This window comes from Puntigrus tetrazona, chromosome 19 (genome assembly GCF_018831695.1).
Source record: "Puntigrus tetrazona isolate hp1 chromosome 19, ASM1883169v1, whole genome shotgun sequence".
Classification (NCBI taxonomy): Eukaryota; Metazoa; Chordata; class Actinopteri; order Cypriniformes; family Cyprinidae; genus Puntigrus; species Puntigrus tetrazona.
Genome location: NC_056717.1, coordinates 789,210 through 807,015, shown reverse-complemented (window position 1 = coordinate 807,015; position 17,806 = coordinate 789,210). Strand labels below are relative to the sequence as shown.

The window sequence follows — 17,806 nt, the reverse complement described above, 5'->3', positions numbered from 1 at the left end:
TTCCCATGGCAAATCTCCTTACTTGAACAAAAAAATCTTAAAGGTGCGCTGGCTGACTAATTTAAAGGTTTTACATGGATATATTATGTATTCACACATGATAAGAATATCCCTGTCATATCAATGTTCTAAACAAAGCTCACATTTATATCAAATAACTAGCCATGTTATGCAATTCAGATTAATAAGTTACCCTACACTTTAGGTCGTTATTTGTCACTTACATAAAAACAAAACGTCTAGGAATAAATCTATTTCTCTGAAGTTTGTTGTGATTCTCATCTCATCGTATGCCGTAGACTCCCTCTTTGTCTGTACACTAGATTGCGTTGTCAAACAAGCGTGAGGAGAATAAACACAGAACGGAGAGTGATCTTCATCATCCCACATTATTAGCTCATTGTGACTCTGACTCGTTGGAAACAAAAATCAATTACGCTTTAAACCGTCTTTTAGCGGTGGCCATCTCATTTAGACAGGCCCGCTTAACACCAGCCAAGCTGGCTGGATCAATGTGTCACCACTAATTTTCAATTACTCACTGATTTATTTCTTTAATTATTTATTTACTGCTCGTTTTTGTGCCGATGTTGTTTTTATTTGCAGAAGCCTCACAGGTAGTTCTATACAGGGCGGGAAAAAAAAAAAAGAGTAGTAGCAGCCTGTTCTGCTTAAATACTTTAAGATTTTTTTTGAGATTCGGTTTTGTGCACACATTTTAGGCATGGTTGGAAATAACATTCAAAGTAAATCAGCTAATTAAAAACATTTTGCTGATTGTGTGATCTCAAGATATAGTCATAGGTTTCTTTAAAGCATCCGTGGTTTAGTTTTATGTGGTGTAGTGGCAAAAGATGAGTATTGTTCAGAGTAAATCAAAATGTTGCTGCTTCAAACCTCCCGAGGAACAACTGTCACAGTGGTGCCCTTGAACAACAAGCTTAATCTCCAGAGGGATTGTCTTTATAACAGCTAAGTCACTTTGGATTAAAGCATCTGTTAAATGACTACTTATTTACCTGCTTGCTTATCAGATTTCATCTGTTGAGGACGCATTAGTTAATTACATATTCAGAGCAAGGGGCCTGTTCGTCCTTTCAGCTCAGTACATAGCAATGAGTGGTTAAGAGGTGGAAAACAGTTAAATCATGCTTCAGGTCCCTCTATATGTATTGTAATGGTACTGAATTTTATGCTATAGCACATGTTGCACCCCCAGTTGATTCTTACTGAATGTCTCGGTGGATCCTGGAAAGGTGAATCTGATAAAGAATATTCAATAAAATAGAATATTCACCTCGCATTCAAAGGGGAAATTATATTTTGAGCAAATAGAATCATTTTTAGAACCAGTAAGATTCAGCACACAGTTGTCATTATTACTGTGGAAAGAAAAGTGTAGAAATGTAATGAAAATCATCCTGTTTTCGTTTAATCAACCCTTTAATGCAAAATATAAAGCACCATTTTTAATGTCTCGAATGCTTATCAGGGCTTAATTTGACCTAAATAGAGTAAAATAGTAATAATGTAGGATATTATTGACATGAAATAAAAAATATTTTCATTTTAATAAATATTATGAAGTCAAATGTTTTCTATTTTAAAATGCAATTTGTTCCTGTAATAGTATATTTCAGTGGGGTGGGCGGTTTCATCCACACAATCCATCAACACGATTCATCTACAAAAGTTATGGAGCATGAGCAATGGCGTTTCTGCAGAACTGTTTGTATCAAGCAACTTTGTAATTTTTCAGCTAAAAAAAAAAAGTTTAATTCTAGGAGCCATTGGGTAGGGTCATTTTTAGTCTGAAGCTGTCAGTGATGTTATCTAAGTCAAATAAGCTGCACTTTCAAACTGATAGGATGTCTGAGTTAGAAAATGGTTAAATCTGTCACTGGCTCTGCCATCCTGGTTAGATGACACACATACAACAGCGGTGATGGATCCATTCCAAGCACACACACACACACACACACACACACACACACACTCCTCCTCCTTTAGTGTCAGCTCACTGAAACAAGCTACTTCATAACCTAGAGCCACTGAATCAGAGGGCAACCTTGAAGCATCCAGGAGTCCTTTACTGTGCCGAGAGCAGTGTTGCAGTGTCAGCTCTCAGAGCCCCGCACTTCTCAGATTCATAGACACGCAAAGACTCTCGCCTCTCTTCTTCAGGAGTGAAATAGAAAGCATAAAATGCAGCGAGGCCTATAGAGGAGTGCAGAATCTGTTCTGCAGTTCTGTTGCTTCACGAGCTGTTTGAGTCCTCCTCCTCCTCCTCCTCACTCTCTTCTTCTTGCTTTCTCAGTCCTGCTGTGGGAATAATTGAGGGCTTTTAAAAGTGGCATGATTAATACTTCACATCATGCTAGCAGCGATTTAATAGTAACAACAGATCATGCTGTAGCCGCTTTGAGTAATTTAGTAGCAAAAATAATATTTAATAAAATATATTCATTTGGTTTCAGAAAATCTGGTATAGTGGTACAAACTTTTGATTGGTATTATTATTTGTTAATGGAAAAAAGTACAAGTTGTATATCAATTAGCAACAAACTCTGCAAATTCCTGCAGACTTGTGAACACATAGTTTCTAAAATAAAATTACACCTTTCATAGTTAACAAAGCTATCTGTGAACATTTTAATATGCAGTTTTGCCCTTAAAATTATATAGCAGAATCTCTACCTATTTATTTATAATTCATTCATTATTATTTTTAAACCGCTGTTTACAGCCCAGCCTTTGACAAATCATTCTTTTTAGCTTAAATATTGACAAAGATTGTTAATGTAAATTGATTGAATACTTTGAAGGTGGCAGTAATAATTGTAAGCCTTGTCATTTTATAGATGTAATCTTACATTCTGCATTTGGTTATTAATGAGTGTTTTATTCAATACTGTCATTCAGAAACGCTGTATGAATGGCACACGAGTGGACAACTAGTTGTTTGTCACTTCATACACTGTGAGAGAGCCACTCTGCCGCATGTCTACAGTGTGTTGCGTGTTTTCAGGTGTGGTTAGTAACAGAGAAATTAGCTGCATGTTATCATAAGAGTTTTCCACCGGAGCTTCTCCTGTCAGTTTTGTGTTCTGCACGCAATTCATATGCCACGCTCTCCACCCAGACTTAAAAGCTGCTGTCAGTTAATGAAGATTCGACTAAAGAACTTGCGGCTCGATTGGACTCTTATGTCAGAACGTGATGAGACTTTCAGTTTTTTGGACATCGCCATCTACTTTGCTCACTGTCGTTATGGTTACTGGTAAGGAATACGGGCTTGTCTCCCGTTGCATTGTACGCTGCTGTGTAAACGGGACATATCCAGACTCACGTCTGTAAATAAAATACAGTTGTCAATCCCAAAAACTGACAGCGTGAACATAGCCAAAGATATTTTGTACAACAGCAGAAACCAACTGCAATGTTTAGTGACTAGTGAATACCATTGTATGTAAAGAAATATGTTTTTTTTTTTGGCTATCCCTAGTCTTGACTATAACGGTTACATTTATTTGAACTGATCCAATATTCGCTTGAATGATGTTTTCCTATAGATTACACCAGGACAGAGAATGGCAGCAGCTTCCAAGGGGTTGGACAGCTGTTTCAGAGCAAAATTCTTGACCTGGGCCAATCGCTTGCCACCTGCTAATGCCAGCTGCTCTTGGTACCACTATTCCCATCGGGAGAGGGCATGATTGGTCCAGGAGGTGGGGCGGCTCTCATGGCTGACCGTGTCACAAATGCTCGCTTGATATTTGTGCACCAGTTTGAAAAGGTGACCTTTAGACGAGTGCCACTGAATAAGGTGCGGTATCTCTAGTGCTCTTCGCATACAGGCAAAAGTAAGACCCGCAGGTAGTTCGCTGTTTCTTCATATCAGCTATTTTGGGTCGGGCTGCTTCCCTGAAAGCTTTTCAAAAGCATTGAAAAGAGTCTGTTTTCGGCAGCCTGGCGCAGTAAAAAATGGGATGTCACGTCTCAAACTGCGGGGTGCATGGGTGGCTGCTGAAACAAAGGATTTAGATTCTAATCTGCCTATTTACCGAGAGAAAGTTCAAGTGGCAGTTTTGCTTAACGTTGCAGTATTTGGATAACTCCACAAGGCAGCGAGATTTGGAAATGTTCTTGGAAAGGAGCCAGGAAAAGTGGAATGATAAAGTAATGGAGCAAAGGGCCCACAAGAGCAGCACCGGAGATAAGAGACAAGCTGTCATCCTTAGATGCGTGCAAGTGTCTCGCAGCTTGACTCTGAAGCTCGGCAGTCTGTGGAGGCTCTGACCTCGCATATGGCCTCGCTCAAACTCTAAAGGGAAAGACTCTATCAGAGAGAAGCGCTGGAGACTCATCTTCGATCAGAGCAAAGAGGAAGACCGGAGCCTTTTGGTTTCAGGAGTTGACACGCATCTCCCGTCTGAGCTGAAACGAGTGCTCGCACAATGCTTTTGATTAGCATCTAACTCTAACGCGCTCAATTTGCACGCTCGTCATTACCCGAGAAGTGTTAAAAGAGGCACTCCCCACCATACTTGATCTGGTCTGCAATGGCTATTCAGGCTAATTATGAATCCTTGTTTTCCGCCTCCGACTTGTTTGTTGTTTTTATGTCCTTTTAGTAGTTCATTAAAACAAAAAGAGGAATTTTACCGGCTGTGTTGTAATGGTCGCCACTGTCATTCAGTGGAGTGAGTTTATTAAAACCGTTCCCCAGTAAAAAGCATCACATCGTTCAGTAATGGCTTTGCACTCATTGGAACACCAATTACCATGCTGCTGGTATTGATTTCAGTAAGACCCTAATGAGTTCTGGACCGTAAAGTTAATTATTTCCCCAAACATGTGCAATTCATTTAAGTTGGTTACTTGCTTAAATGTTTTTTGGTCAAATTTAGTCCTCAGAGATTTTTTTTTTTAATGTTGTTGTCGTCTTTGTCTCTTTTTTTTTTTTTTTTTTTTTAATAAGTTAGTCTCGCTTGCATATCCAAATTTATGCTTGGTTAATATTCACTGAAATAAGCATGTGTTCATTAGGGGTTTAATAACGCATTGATGCATTATAGTCAATAAATGCTCATTGTTGATTGTTGTAATCATAATAACCGTAATGTGCAGGGAATTATGCTAATTTCTTATCTGTATCAATTTCTTAATTCAGTTGTAAAATAATTGAGAAACTTGAATAATGACAACAAATTAAACCAAGCTGATGCTAACATTTACAATGACTGGAACTGATTACACACAATCTCCAGAGTAAGTAATATATTTTCAGTTTGAATTTTTACTTGTCATCTAGTTTTTTTTCTGCACTTTATGCATTTTTGCAAACAAGTTTTTGTTAATATTTAACTTCTATTGATTTTTAATTTTCAGCTTTTGTCATTTTAGTACTTCAGCATAAACTTATGTCAGTTAATCCCTAAGTCAACTATTACCTTTTTATTAGTATTTTATTTTATTTCAGAATTATTCCAATTTTTTTATCACAGTACCAACACTGGGCCTGATTATATACAAGTGTCTCAATTCTCAGAAACAATAAAACAATGCATTCTTTAACCGACTAGAATGTCACGAACAACCATATTTTAAAGATTTGGAACGATTCCTAGTGTAACTTAGTGTTATTTGTAACTTTGTACATTTGATGTAGACAATGTATTTTGTAAAACATTGTTTACAGCACAAAATCCAGAGGTTGGACAAACAGAAGTGCTTCAATTACAATGTTTCAGTTGGACACGCTCTTAAAACGTGGTCTAGTGCAAACCAGACTAAAATGAATGACTAGTCCGCCTTGTGCTTTTAGCGGTGTATTTCATTACAGGAATAATGACTTGTTTTTGTCCTTTTATATCATGTTGTGTTATGACAGTTTTTATGATGGGTCTATGTTTTGGGAACACGGTGAGAGGCTTTGTGTGCTGAACTGCCTACTTTTATGAATAGGTTTTTCATCAGAAGTTAAACAGTTTAGCTTTAAGGTATTTGCTATGCAGAGTGTAGCAGGATGTATTGAAACCACTTTGCACATGTATTTTCACACTGGTGCACCTGGCAGAAGAACTCACATTATCCCTTTGTACAGATGGGTAATTGCTAAATTAATTCAGGTTAAGTATTTTGCTCAAGGTTAAAAACATGTTTCTCCCTTGCTCTATCTGATCTTCCAGTTCTCAGACCATAAGCACTTTTCCCTTGCTTCCTGTCTGAGTTTCAGCTTGCCTCCAAGGTGGATTGTATTATCACAATGAACCCGCGATGCATGTGACCCTAGGCTGGGTTGCGGCATAGTCTCTGCCTCAGATGGTGCGCCTGTGGGTTTACAAGGCACCAAACTGCCAAAATTGCACTTTAGGCCTAGTGATTCTTGGCTAGAATAAGCTACAGTATGGTGAAAAAGTTTCTTCTGTTGTTTGCTCTTGCCTCTAAATAGTTTCCATTGTTCTTGGAATCAGTCTCGGTGTCAAAGAATATAGTCAAAACTGAGAATATCCAACCGTCTGCGCGTCACCTCAAGTTAAAGTTTAATGGGGTGATGCAGGAGGACTATTATCCAAAACACAGAATCATGTTCACATCTGAACGGCTAAAAATAATCAGATTTAAAGTCGTAGTTGCTCAGCATATGCCCTGAATTGAGTTCTTTCGAAAGGATGTGATAGGACCTAAATGTTTTACTCTTGTGCTTTTAGAAACGCCCTTGACCCTGAAGTGCTTTAGAAATGGTTTCTAAACCGTATAATTTGATTTGGTTTTAATAATAACTACGATATATTACATGCGATGGTCATGTGGATCTAGTCAGTAAAGCTAGTCCTTTTATTAGCGGTAAATCTCCATCACCTGTTTTTAGAAAGAGCTGCATTTAATATACAGAGCCATAGTTTATTGACAAGCTACGCAATATCACGTTCACTATTGTGTGCGATCCGCCTGTGATTATGCTCGCAAATTGCGTAGTTACAGTCAACTACAGCTCTGTAAATTAAATGCCACCCAATCTCAAAACAGCTGATGGAGACTTACCGCTAATTAAAGACCAGACTTTACTGACAAGATGCGCATAACTATCGCATGCAGAATATCGCGCAGACCCAATCTGATTGCGAAATGTTGTAAAGGAATGACAGTCTGAAAATGTAGTTTTATGATGTGCTGTAGTTAAGCATGTAATGTGTTCAATAGCTACATGCCAGAGTAGTGAAAACACTTTTGACTTTCATTGACAATTGGAACAAAGCATTTCAAACACTGCTGAATAAAACCGATTTATTAAGCAAATTCAAGCTTTTGTTCTTAAAAAGGTGCCTTGCTGAATAACAGCTGAATCGCATTGGTTTCATCCCAGTACAAAATCAGCTTCACAGAATTAAACAAGTATTAAATTAAAATGTTATCTGGTTTGATGGAACCTTGACTTTTTTTTCACATTTTATTTCTTTTCACTCGCCTCTTAATGAGGAAATGCTTTATTCCACGCATTGCTGGTTATGAAAATGATTGTATTGTTTTGTGAAAGAGAGAGTGCTGGTTTTCAAAAGGCTTTTTTTTTAGCAACTGTGAATCAGTTTTGCTGATTTACATCAAGGCAGCTGCCATTCGTAGCTTTTACATCATCTTTTTTTCCCCCCTCACTCTTTCTCATCTGCCAGGTCTTTGGTCTCTAATTGGCCCTATTCATTCATTCCCGTGCCCCCTACTCGAATCTGTTGTTCCTCTCTGTGGTCCTGCTTTGCTTGCTGACTTGGCTAATATTTGAGCTATTGAATAAATCTACTTCATCCTGGATGAAAAATATTAGCATTTAGGGAAGAAACGGAGTGAATATAATTGAAATACATTGCTGCGCTGAACGTTTACTCATTAATCAATTGACAAAGACAAAAAAGAGTCAAAGGACTTCATATTAAAGGAATGTTCTGGCTCCAATACAGAATAAAAGTTGCATTTTTACTTGTTTTCTTGTGGTTGGCCTACCTTGTTTTTTTCTTTTTTTTTAAATTTTAGACAGCTTATTATTTATCTTAAATTATTTGCATTTAAAAATTACATTTTTCCGTGTAAGGGATTTTATATAATTACAAGATTAAATGTTCTTTAGAGCATTTGTTTTTGATCAATGCAGCTTATGTAAGCATATTTAATTAATATTTTAGTTTATAATTGAAATTCTGATAGTGATAATACAGTATGAAATGCAGTATGATATACAGTACGTTCTCTTAAATGAATGATTTGCTTGAAGTTGAAACTGTAATGAAGTTATTTTTGTACCATTTGGCTATTAAAGATGCAAATAAACCAACTCGTCGTATGCGGAAATCATTGTTTGCACATCACAAGAGTGAGGTTGAACACCTTCCAAATTGCTGCTACTGTGTGTGTTCTTCAACAGTCCTTTCCTCGTTGTCTGATTGCAGTTACATTCTGACACATACACACACCAGCCTAGCCTGTTAACTCATTCCGAAGCCAATCTCGAACCTTCCTCCATTAAATCTTAAAAGCGTTCCTCTTGATTTTGTCACCACCCTTCCCCAGGTCGCTCTTTAACTGCCAAGCTCGTCATTTCTGACAAGGATAATCTTCTCCTCAGGGATTATGAAGCTCTCCTATAGTCATCACTTTTTTCCAGCTTAGCTCATATTAGCCAGCACCCTGTGGCTTAGCAGGTCCAGCTTTGTATCTGAGTTCAAAAGGAACATCGAAGATTTGCTTGACGGTTCAGCAGTAAGTCCGTTAAACCAGCAAACTGATCATTGCGAGCTCCAGCCCCATGGTTCAAAGCCCAGTCAGTAATACGCACCCAACTGTTGCCAGCAGTGTTCCCATAATACCTTTCTTTAAGAAAATAAACGTCAGGCTGGGCTTTGTAATGGCACCCATTACCACACGGTTCAAAATGACTGCAAAATGAGGGTACGAAAGCCTCTTATTTGGTCGCACTGGTAAGAGGTGCTGTGTGCTCTTCACTTGCACCTGTTTCTCCTCTTGGGGAAAAAAAAAAAAAAAAAAAGTGACCTGGGTGATTCTGGAAGACATAAACATGTTTTAACTCAAGAAAGTGCACACCTTAATTTTTCTGCCTCAGCTTTAATATCTTCTGCTCCCAAGTTGTGCTGTGTTTATCACCACAAACCTAGAAGTTTTAGCCTGCTGGTTGAGACTTAGTGAAAAGCCATGCTTAAGCATTCTCTGCACATTTTGCTGTTTGGGTCTTTTGTGGCGAGTATGCAAAGTACCTGAACTTTTATTTGCTTGTCTCTCTCTCCGTTTCTCCAATGCCCGGGGGCTGGTTTGCTGTATTAGGAACGGGAACGTTATCTCTGCAGTGTTGAGAAGAAGCTGATTGCCGCCCTTATTGGTGGCATGGAGCACGTTTGCTGAGTGTAATAGGCGTCATGGTAACCCGATCAGCACAGTAATTGTCTTGGCAACCTGAGGAAATTAAGGGGACAGCATTAAAATGCTTTTGTTGGCCCAATGCTTCCATCTTTGACTTGTGATACTACCATTTGATCAAATGGCCTTGTTATTAGCTTTGTCTGGGAAAAAAAAAATTAAGCAACAAAAGCATTCTGTGCTCTAAATTTCTTCTTTTTTTTTTTTGACATTGTGTCATGCATCCTTGCTACATCAGGCAGTTTAGCACTAAGGATATTTTCTGCGGTAGTTTAGATTTCAAATGGCCCTGCCAACATTTGCACATTTCTACCAAAGAAAACAAAACAAAGTTTTAATGTGCCAGGTTTTAAAAAAAAGTTTCTTTAAGGTTTCTTTCTCCAGCAAAATTAATTAACTGAAATATGTGTTAGTTTATGAATGTCCTTTTCAAATATAAAAACATCTAAAAGGTCTCAAATAAATCTTATGTTCTAGATTTGTTCTTTTAGGCAATCGATTCATCTTTTAGGATATTTCTGTTCATATGGTTACTGCACGGATAAGCAGCATAGCAAATTTCTGTGTGTGAATTGGTGCATGTACTGCACAGGTTCAGTATTTTTGATTTGTGAATAGCTTGCAGCATAACAACTTTAAGTACTGAACCAAAATCAACATTGACTTTGGGCATTTTTTCTATATGCATTCTTAGGCAATTTCTTGTGTCCTTATGTTCTCGCTCGTTAACCATCGTTAACCGTCGAAGTTCAAGTACAGTATTCAAGAACGTACAGTGGACACATGAAAGTGACCGGATGTGTTCTTGAAATCGAAGATTCAGGCTTGAAATAATCGAACTATAGAGAATCCCCCAAAAAACAACCTAGGCTAGTTTCCATGGTGTTTTGTTATCGACAAAGAGAATATGCATTAAAAAACCTTTGCGAAATTTGGTGTCTTAAGCTTGTTTTTATCCAACTGGCCTTTTACAGATACAATTGTGCGTGTGATGACGTCATCCTTTAAAAAAAACAGTTGCATATGTTTTGGCATAAATGCGCAAATATATAAGCGCTGTACATAATTTCACCTACTGCCCAAATTCTATGCTAGTAGCCTGTTCATCCATTTGAAACAAACCAAAAAAACTTTATTATAGCCTATTATTAAATTGAATAGGCCAAATTAACACATTGTCATTGTTTTTGTTTCATGTTTTTGTACTTTATTATTCTTGTATTTTTTTCTGATAAACTGTTAGACTATTGGAATTGTATTTCTCCTAACCGGCAACAGACGGTCATTAAGCTATTTTTAACCGACAAGATTGTTAAATTACAGTTAAATAAAATGTGAATTTATTTGTGGCATTGAAAACACCTAAATTTATTTCTAGGGATTAATTAATTTTATGCAAGAAAAAGCAGCACAAACCATCAGAACGTGAGAATTCACTGTTATATACTTTTATAAGGGGTTAAAAAAAAAATCAAGTGGTTGTGCCGGCGCCGCACACTTTTACGCATTACTAACTAAATGACACCTTTCATCTTTGGGAATAAAATGAATGCATTTCACATGACTCATCTTTTTTTTACCATATATAAAATATATAAAATATTTTCTGTGTTTTTAAGGGAATTCTGACAAGTTTTTGTTACGTTATGTCCTATTTATTTTACCTTCGTACCGTTACCTTTTTTTCTCAGGTTGTTATGGTGTCGATGGTGAAAGTGACTCCATCATGAGCTCGGCCTCGGAGAACTCGACAGAACCGTGGTTCTGTGACGCATGCAAGAACGGCGTCAGACCCAGCTGCGAACTCTGTCCCAGTCAGGACGGCATCTTTAAAGAAACCGATGCGGGGAGGTGAGTTTCAACCGATGCTCGTTCTGATACTATCCTTTATCATCATTAGCACACTCATTAAAGGTACAGCCATCCCCGTCACACCTTTCATGTTTGAGTTGCTCCTGTAATTGTTGTGTATCCGTTAAAAGTTTTTATGCCACCCTCTGAGCAAAGATGCTGGAAAAATGCTAAATAAGTGAAATACTTGGAGGCACAGGTATGTGCAGGATGAGTGAAGAAGAGAAAATGTGGTGGATTTGGCTAGGAGGGAGAGAGGGAGAGGAAGAGAGAGGCGTCTGAAGCGTGAAGACTCAAGCCACGTTATCACTGATAGTGCTCCTCAGCCCGCCTGCACCCAAATTTACTACTTCACTAGAGCATGAAAAACACAGCAAATTAAAGTGTGGAGCGTGCGCTCACCGAAGATGGATATCTTTATATTGGACTTCCTAAAGTCTGCATTTGAAATTCTGTAACACCGAATGGTCAAGTTAGAGTATATTTAAACCTGTAACTGAGTATCTGCTCTTCTGAGTGGCTTAAGGGTTATAGCAGTTTTCAGGGAATAGTGAATAGACTTTCATTAACTAGATGCTGCTTTGTTCTGCTAATGGAGGACCTCTGAATTAATGCCATTAGGAGCATACGATTTGCTATTCAGCACATCAAGCGAATAAGAAACTGTCCTTATAATGTGATAATTGTAAAAATGGATATTTTGGATGAGAACTTGACTCTGCTTTGTTCTGTTGAAGGTGGGTGCACGTGGTGTGTGCCCTTTACGTTCCAGGAGTTGCGTTTGGAGACATTGACAAGCTGCGGCCTGTAACGCTCACAGAGATGAACTACTCAAAGTATGGAGCAAAGGCGAGTACCAAAAGTTAATTATGACAGACAGTTTAAAAAATAACCGAATATTACCTGAAGAACGGGTTTAATAGCGGTAAGGCAGTATGATGATCAATGTTACACGATCAACTTAATTAATTTTTTTTGTCGTTCTGTTTTAAAAGACTGTTATATTATTTTAAAATGTTATAAAATATACATTACACAAAATGTGACTTCAAGTGAATTGTATATCTCTGTAATTTCTTATACTAACCGAGAATGCATTAAATCAGAAATATGGTAGAAAAGTCTGTGTATAGTCAATATTAAATGTGTGTTTTGATAGATTTTGTTTGTCACACCACAGAATAATGTTATTATTCACTCATTTGAATGCTAAAAAAAAATGAAGAGAATAAAATAAAATCTTAAAAAAATAAGCTGCCCTCTCAACGCTGTTGAGAGAGGCGGCGGCTGTGCTGTGAGTGGGCGTGGTTTCAGCACAGCGAGGACACGCCCACTCACTGCAAAGCTGCCGTCTCTCTCAACTGTCTTCCTCAAGCTTGATTTAAATAAGGAAACCAAACTCCGTTGTTTTGTAACTTATAACAACCACATAACATGACAAAGGCATTGCTAGAAAGCGAACTGTAGGCTTTAGTATCTATGACAGTAACTCATGATTGAATGGACGAACCACCGATGCTTATGCATATATGCAGTTATCGTGTGTGTTGGACTTGAAGCACTGTCCAGAAGGATCGGTGTTTGACATCAAAGTACCGTGAGAGTGATTCAAAGCATAATGAGCGTTTGCTCTCTGTACTGATGTCACACAGCGATCAGTCTGTGCAGTCAGTGCTGCTTCAAGTCCAACGCTAGTTTCACGGGACGGGCAGTGCTTTGTGGCTCCATTGTGTCACCGAGCTCTGATTTACACCCAATAAATTCTGATCACGAAAATGGTAAAAAACTGTTTAACGGTATAACTCCACCATTAAGTTATTATATAGTTATTATACAGTCTTTGTAACATGTTTCAGAAATGCATTTCTAACATTTATAAAGTTCTCAAAATTGATTTCACACAGACTTTAAGATGAAAATGTAATTATAGGTAATTTAATATGATATTAAGCAGATATTTGAGTGTCAGGTGGCCTTTTAGAAATCATTTTAATATGCTGATTTGGTGCTTTGAAAACATTCTGAAAACTACTAAAAATGCTTACAGTGCTTAATATACAAAATAATAATACTAAATAATACTTGTTGCTGTTAGTTTTTATTTAAAATTTTAAATGAAGGTTCAGAACAACATTTATTTGAAATGGAAATGTTTCATGTCAAATTACTTTTGATCAATTTAATCCATCCTTACTGATTAAAAATATAAAAAAACCCCCAAAAAAACCTGTTCCTACCCCAGACATTTTTTCGGTAGTGTACCGCGTACGAATATACCTTTCATATCATCACTATTAGATTAACACAGTTTTCAAATACCATCTGAAAACAATCAATAAAATAGCAGATTAATCAATGATTTGAAAACCTGTTTTCTTTCTGTTTTTGTCTCGACACTTCTTAAAAAAAACAAAACAAAAGAAATTCCTGATAAAAGATGTGAAATGCTGACTTCTTTTTCTGAGCAAAGGGCGTCTTTCACTTCCCTCCCAAGAATTTCTGTCGACTGTAGACATTTTGACATTTACTCTATCTGACATTATTTTATGTGTCAGTAAGTCAGAAGAGGTTCCTTTTACTGGGAAGCAAATTACTTTAGAAGCACTTGAAAGGCTTTCTTTAATGGTTTGTGCTGTACATGTGAAAAGAAATTACTCCTAGAGAAAGGCTATTATTATTTTAATTTTGAACTCCAGTAATTGGAGAAAGTCAAATGGGCTTTTAGAGACTCGTTGTCCACCTTATCTTAAATATAGAACTATACATTAAATGAATGTGGGATTGTTATAATGGTGTTAAAGATATTTTTTCATATTTGAGCTGTTACACAACCAGCTTTCGGTTTACCTTTCTTGACTTTAGCAAAAATAGAAACAATCTTAAGTCTTCAGAGAGAAACAAGATGTGAAGTTAGAAAATACTAGAAAGTTTTCCCTGTCGTGTTTTGTTAGTATTTTTCTGTCGTTTGCTCTTGTCACGATGTCCTGTTTTGGTTCTTGGTTTACAGGAGTGCAGTTTGTGCGAAGACGCACGCTTTGCTCGAACAGGTGTTTGCATCAGCTGTGATGCCGGGATGTGTCGCTCATTCTTCCACGTTACGTGTGCTCAACGAGAAGGGCTGCTGTCTGAAGCTGCTGCAGAGGAGGTTAGTGCGTGTGTGGTCAACTGCTTTGAACTGCAACGTTTAATGCTTTTCTTCTGCTTCCCCACAGCCGCATTTTTGTGACGCCAGTATCGTGCTTTTAACATCCCTGCTCTTATCTAAGCCTTTCAAAGATTGTTAAAAGAAATAAATAAATGAATAAATAGTGCTCAAAAACTAAATTTTTACTTCTCATCCAAAACCGGTTGGGCCGACTCTCTTTCTGTGGAGCACCAAAGGTGCAAAATCATCATTAAAATATCATAACTTTTGGGAGAACAAATTGGGAGAATTTAAGCATTACATAACCTCGTCAGAAGATCCTCTGTGATAAATGGGTGCCGTCAGGATGAGTACAAACAGCTGATAAAAAACATAATAATCCACAAGCAATCCACACCACTCTAGTTCATCAAATAATGTCTTATGCAGATATCTTGATGGACTAAATATCCTGGTCATTCCAAGCATTATTTATGCAGTCGGTGGGTGTTTGTCTTTAACAGTCCAAAACGTGTTAAATAAAGTATGCACATCCATAATAAAATGTGCCTCACATGTCGTAAGACAAATATCCATATTTCAAAAGTAATAAACATCTCATCTCATCTCTGCTGACTGTCGTGTTCAGAACCCGTTCCTGCAGGAGGCGAAGGATATCTGAGATATGCTAGTCTTGCAAGTTTGTTTACAGGAGCAAAGGAAGCAAAGTTTCCTTATTTTAGCCTTGCCTTATATCGAAATCCTTTTTTTTCTTTACAAATCCTTGGTTTGTCCTTCTAATTCTAATTTTTGTACGGATGCATGCCCTTTATTAAACGTGTTTTGGACTGTTAAAGAGAAGCACCCACCCACTGCAATGATAGAGATTTCTTTTAAATGGAAAAATTGAGAATGAAAACTTATGCAACTCTGATTAGATTCTCTCATTCTTTCTTATATCAAGCAGTATCTGCCTTTACAAGATGCACTGGAGTCACTTTGCTCTCATTCTAACGGCACCCATTCGCAGCATAGGGATCCATTGACAAGCAGGTGATATAATGCTGAATTTCTCCAAACCTGTTCCGAAGAAGAAACAAACTGATCTCCATCTTGGATGGCCTGAGGGTGAATAAATGTAATTTTTTTATTTATTTTTTTTATGTGGAGTGTTCCTTTTAAAAAGATTCTGATACTCTCTGGACACAGGTTTTTTACGTGCGCGTTTGAAGTGCATGTGAGAGAGTTTATCAAACAGATACCTATAATCATAAGGAGGGGGCTCAGAGCACGAGGTCATCCAGTTGAACAAATTCCCAGCCCAGGCCGTGGTCACAGACCATCAGCCTCATGGCTCAAATATGCAGTCTATATTGGAGAAGCATATGATGGTGGCGTTCAGCGCAGATAAACACTGGCGAAAAGTGCCTACTCACTGCAATCCACTTAATCCAGTCAGCTGTGCAAAGGGCCTCATATCAACAGGTGAGTGGGCTGATAGCATCCAGCGAGACACCTTAAGCCTAAATGATTCGGTGGATGACGGAAAATGGCTGTGCTTCTATCTGCCCTCGAGGGAGGGGGTGAAATGCTATGCTTGTGACGAGGAGATGTGAGCTCAGCGAGAGAAACTTGCTGCGAACCTCTCAGCTACAGAGATTTGAAAACGCTGAAATAGGCTGACATTGTTCTAAGATTCTCTCCCCTTCCACGGAAAGCTGTTTCTGAGAAAGGCAGATCTGCAGTCCCCTTCCATTCCTGGAAAAATCCCACCAGCCTTACATCAGTCATTGTCTTGCCCCCCAGCTTCAGCTCCCACATTCTCTGCAAAATGTACTTGTCCTTTAAAAGGGAGGGGAATTTTTACAGGCCTTTTGTGACTGGCTATTTATCACCGCTATCAGAGAATGAGCAGACACCGATGGTCTATAAAAATCTGGAGCGCTGGGCATCATTACCCCAACAGCCAGAAAGCGTGAGCCTGTATTTCAGGAGATACTCCCATTTCCACCGTAATCAAATTGTACATTAGAATTATCAGGTGTCTGAGCACACAAGCACTTAAAATGAAACCGGCAGCAATTGTGCCACGTTAACAATAGCGAGGTATTTGAGATGATGGGAAATATCTTGAAATAATCTTAATCAAATCACTCATATTTTGTTCATGAGAAGTTCAGTCTTTCCCTCACATTTGTCCAAGTTGTAGGCATTTTATGAAGTAGGTTTTGACACTCAATCATGATTTTGCAAGACATTGAACGTAGTTTCTTTTTTTCTTTCAATTTATTGATTGCTTGAACACCCAGGTTGACCAGTGTTTGTTTCAAGCAGCTTTTCAACAGAAGGGAATTGGTCCATGGCCAAACTTAAAAGCATCTGTTTGTCACGTTGCTTTTCATACTATTTCAGACGAAATACAATACTGATCATACCATATTATTTTAAAATGTATTTAACTTTAACCAAGCTGAAGAAGCCATAGTTCAGCTTCTTGTTCCATTCTATTGTCCCAGAATAAATGATATTAAGTAGCAATAAAATGTGATGTTCTTTTAAATATTATTTTAAGGGTTTTGGAAAACCCATCAAATAATTCAAAACTTTGGGTTTAACTGCTCAAGGTTGCATTTGTTTTATCAAAGATAAAAATTAAAACGGTAATATGGTGAAATGCTACAATTAAAAATATCTGTTTTCCAATTTAGAATGTAATTTATTTCTTTGATGTTGAATTTTTATCAGCCATTTCCCCAGTCTATAGTGCTGCATGATCATTAAAACGCATTCTAATATGCTGCTTTGCTGGTCAAGAAACATTTCTTCTTATCAGTGTTAAAATGGTAGTGCTGCTTAATGTTATTTTGATTCTTTGACCAAAGGCCATTTATTTGAAAGATGAATATTTGTAGTGTTATAATTTGCTGCATTTACTGTCACTTTTGATTTAAAAAAATTAATGACCGGCATCACAAAATATAAAATGCACTCATATAAACACGATATTATAACCTAGGTTAGTTATCAGTTTTCCACAATAAAATGTAGCATCCCTTTCTTTAAACAAAGGGTACAAAGGTTCAAAGACCCCTATTTTAGAAAATAAAGCAATTAATTTTGAGAGGCTGTATTACAGATTTTACAGTTGCCAAGCAATCTAGTTGCTTGCTGCCTTATTACATAAATACAGATTTGTTTATCACCATTTCACAGTGGCAGTGTATGCATTTCATCCAGTCCTAATGTTAATTGGACCCATGTATTCTATATTAGTAATAACGATAATATAAGGCGTATTATTAACAACATGTCATTCGTCACTGATTTTTCCTTTTCTGTTTCACCAAGCACAAGATTTTAGGATTTAAGATCTTGTGGGAGTCTGTCTCTAAAGTCATGATCCATTTT

At 37.5% G+C, this 17,806-nt stretch overlaps 1 protein-coding gene across 3 annotated transcripts in view; it reads left to right on the top strand.

Moving 5' to 3' along the window:
- The window catches only part of phf14 (PHD finger protein 14), a 73,861-nt gene that overhangs the window by 3,867 nt on the left and 52,188 nt on the right, over window positions 1–17,806 (top strand). For all 3 annotated transcript variants that reach the window (XM_043217030.1, XM_043217031.1, XM_043217032.1), the window contains exons 5-7: window positions 11,115–11,274; window positions 12,012–12,123; window positions 14,282–14,419. In XM_043217030.1, the coding sequence (XP_043072965.1) occupies window positions 11,115–11,274; window positions 12,012–12,123; window positions 14,282–14,419 (410 nt within the window). The remainder of the gene's footprint in view (window positions 1–11,114; window positions 11,275–12,011; window positions 12,124–14,281; window positions 14,420–17,806) is intronic.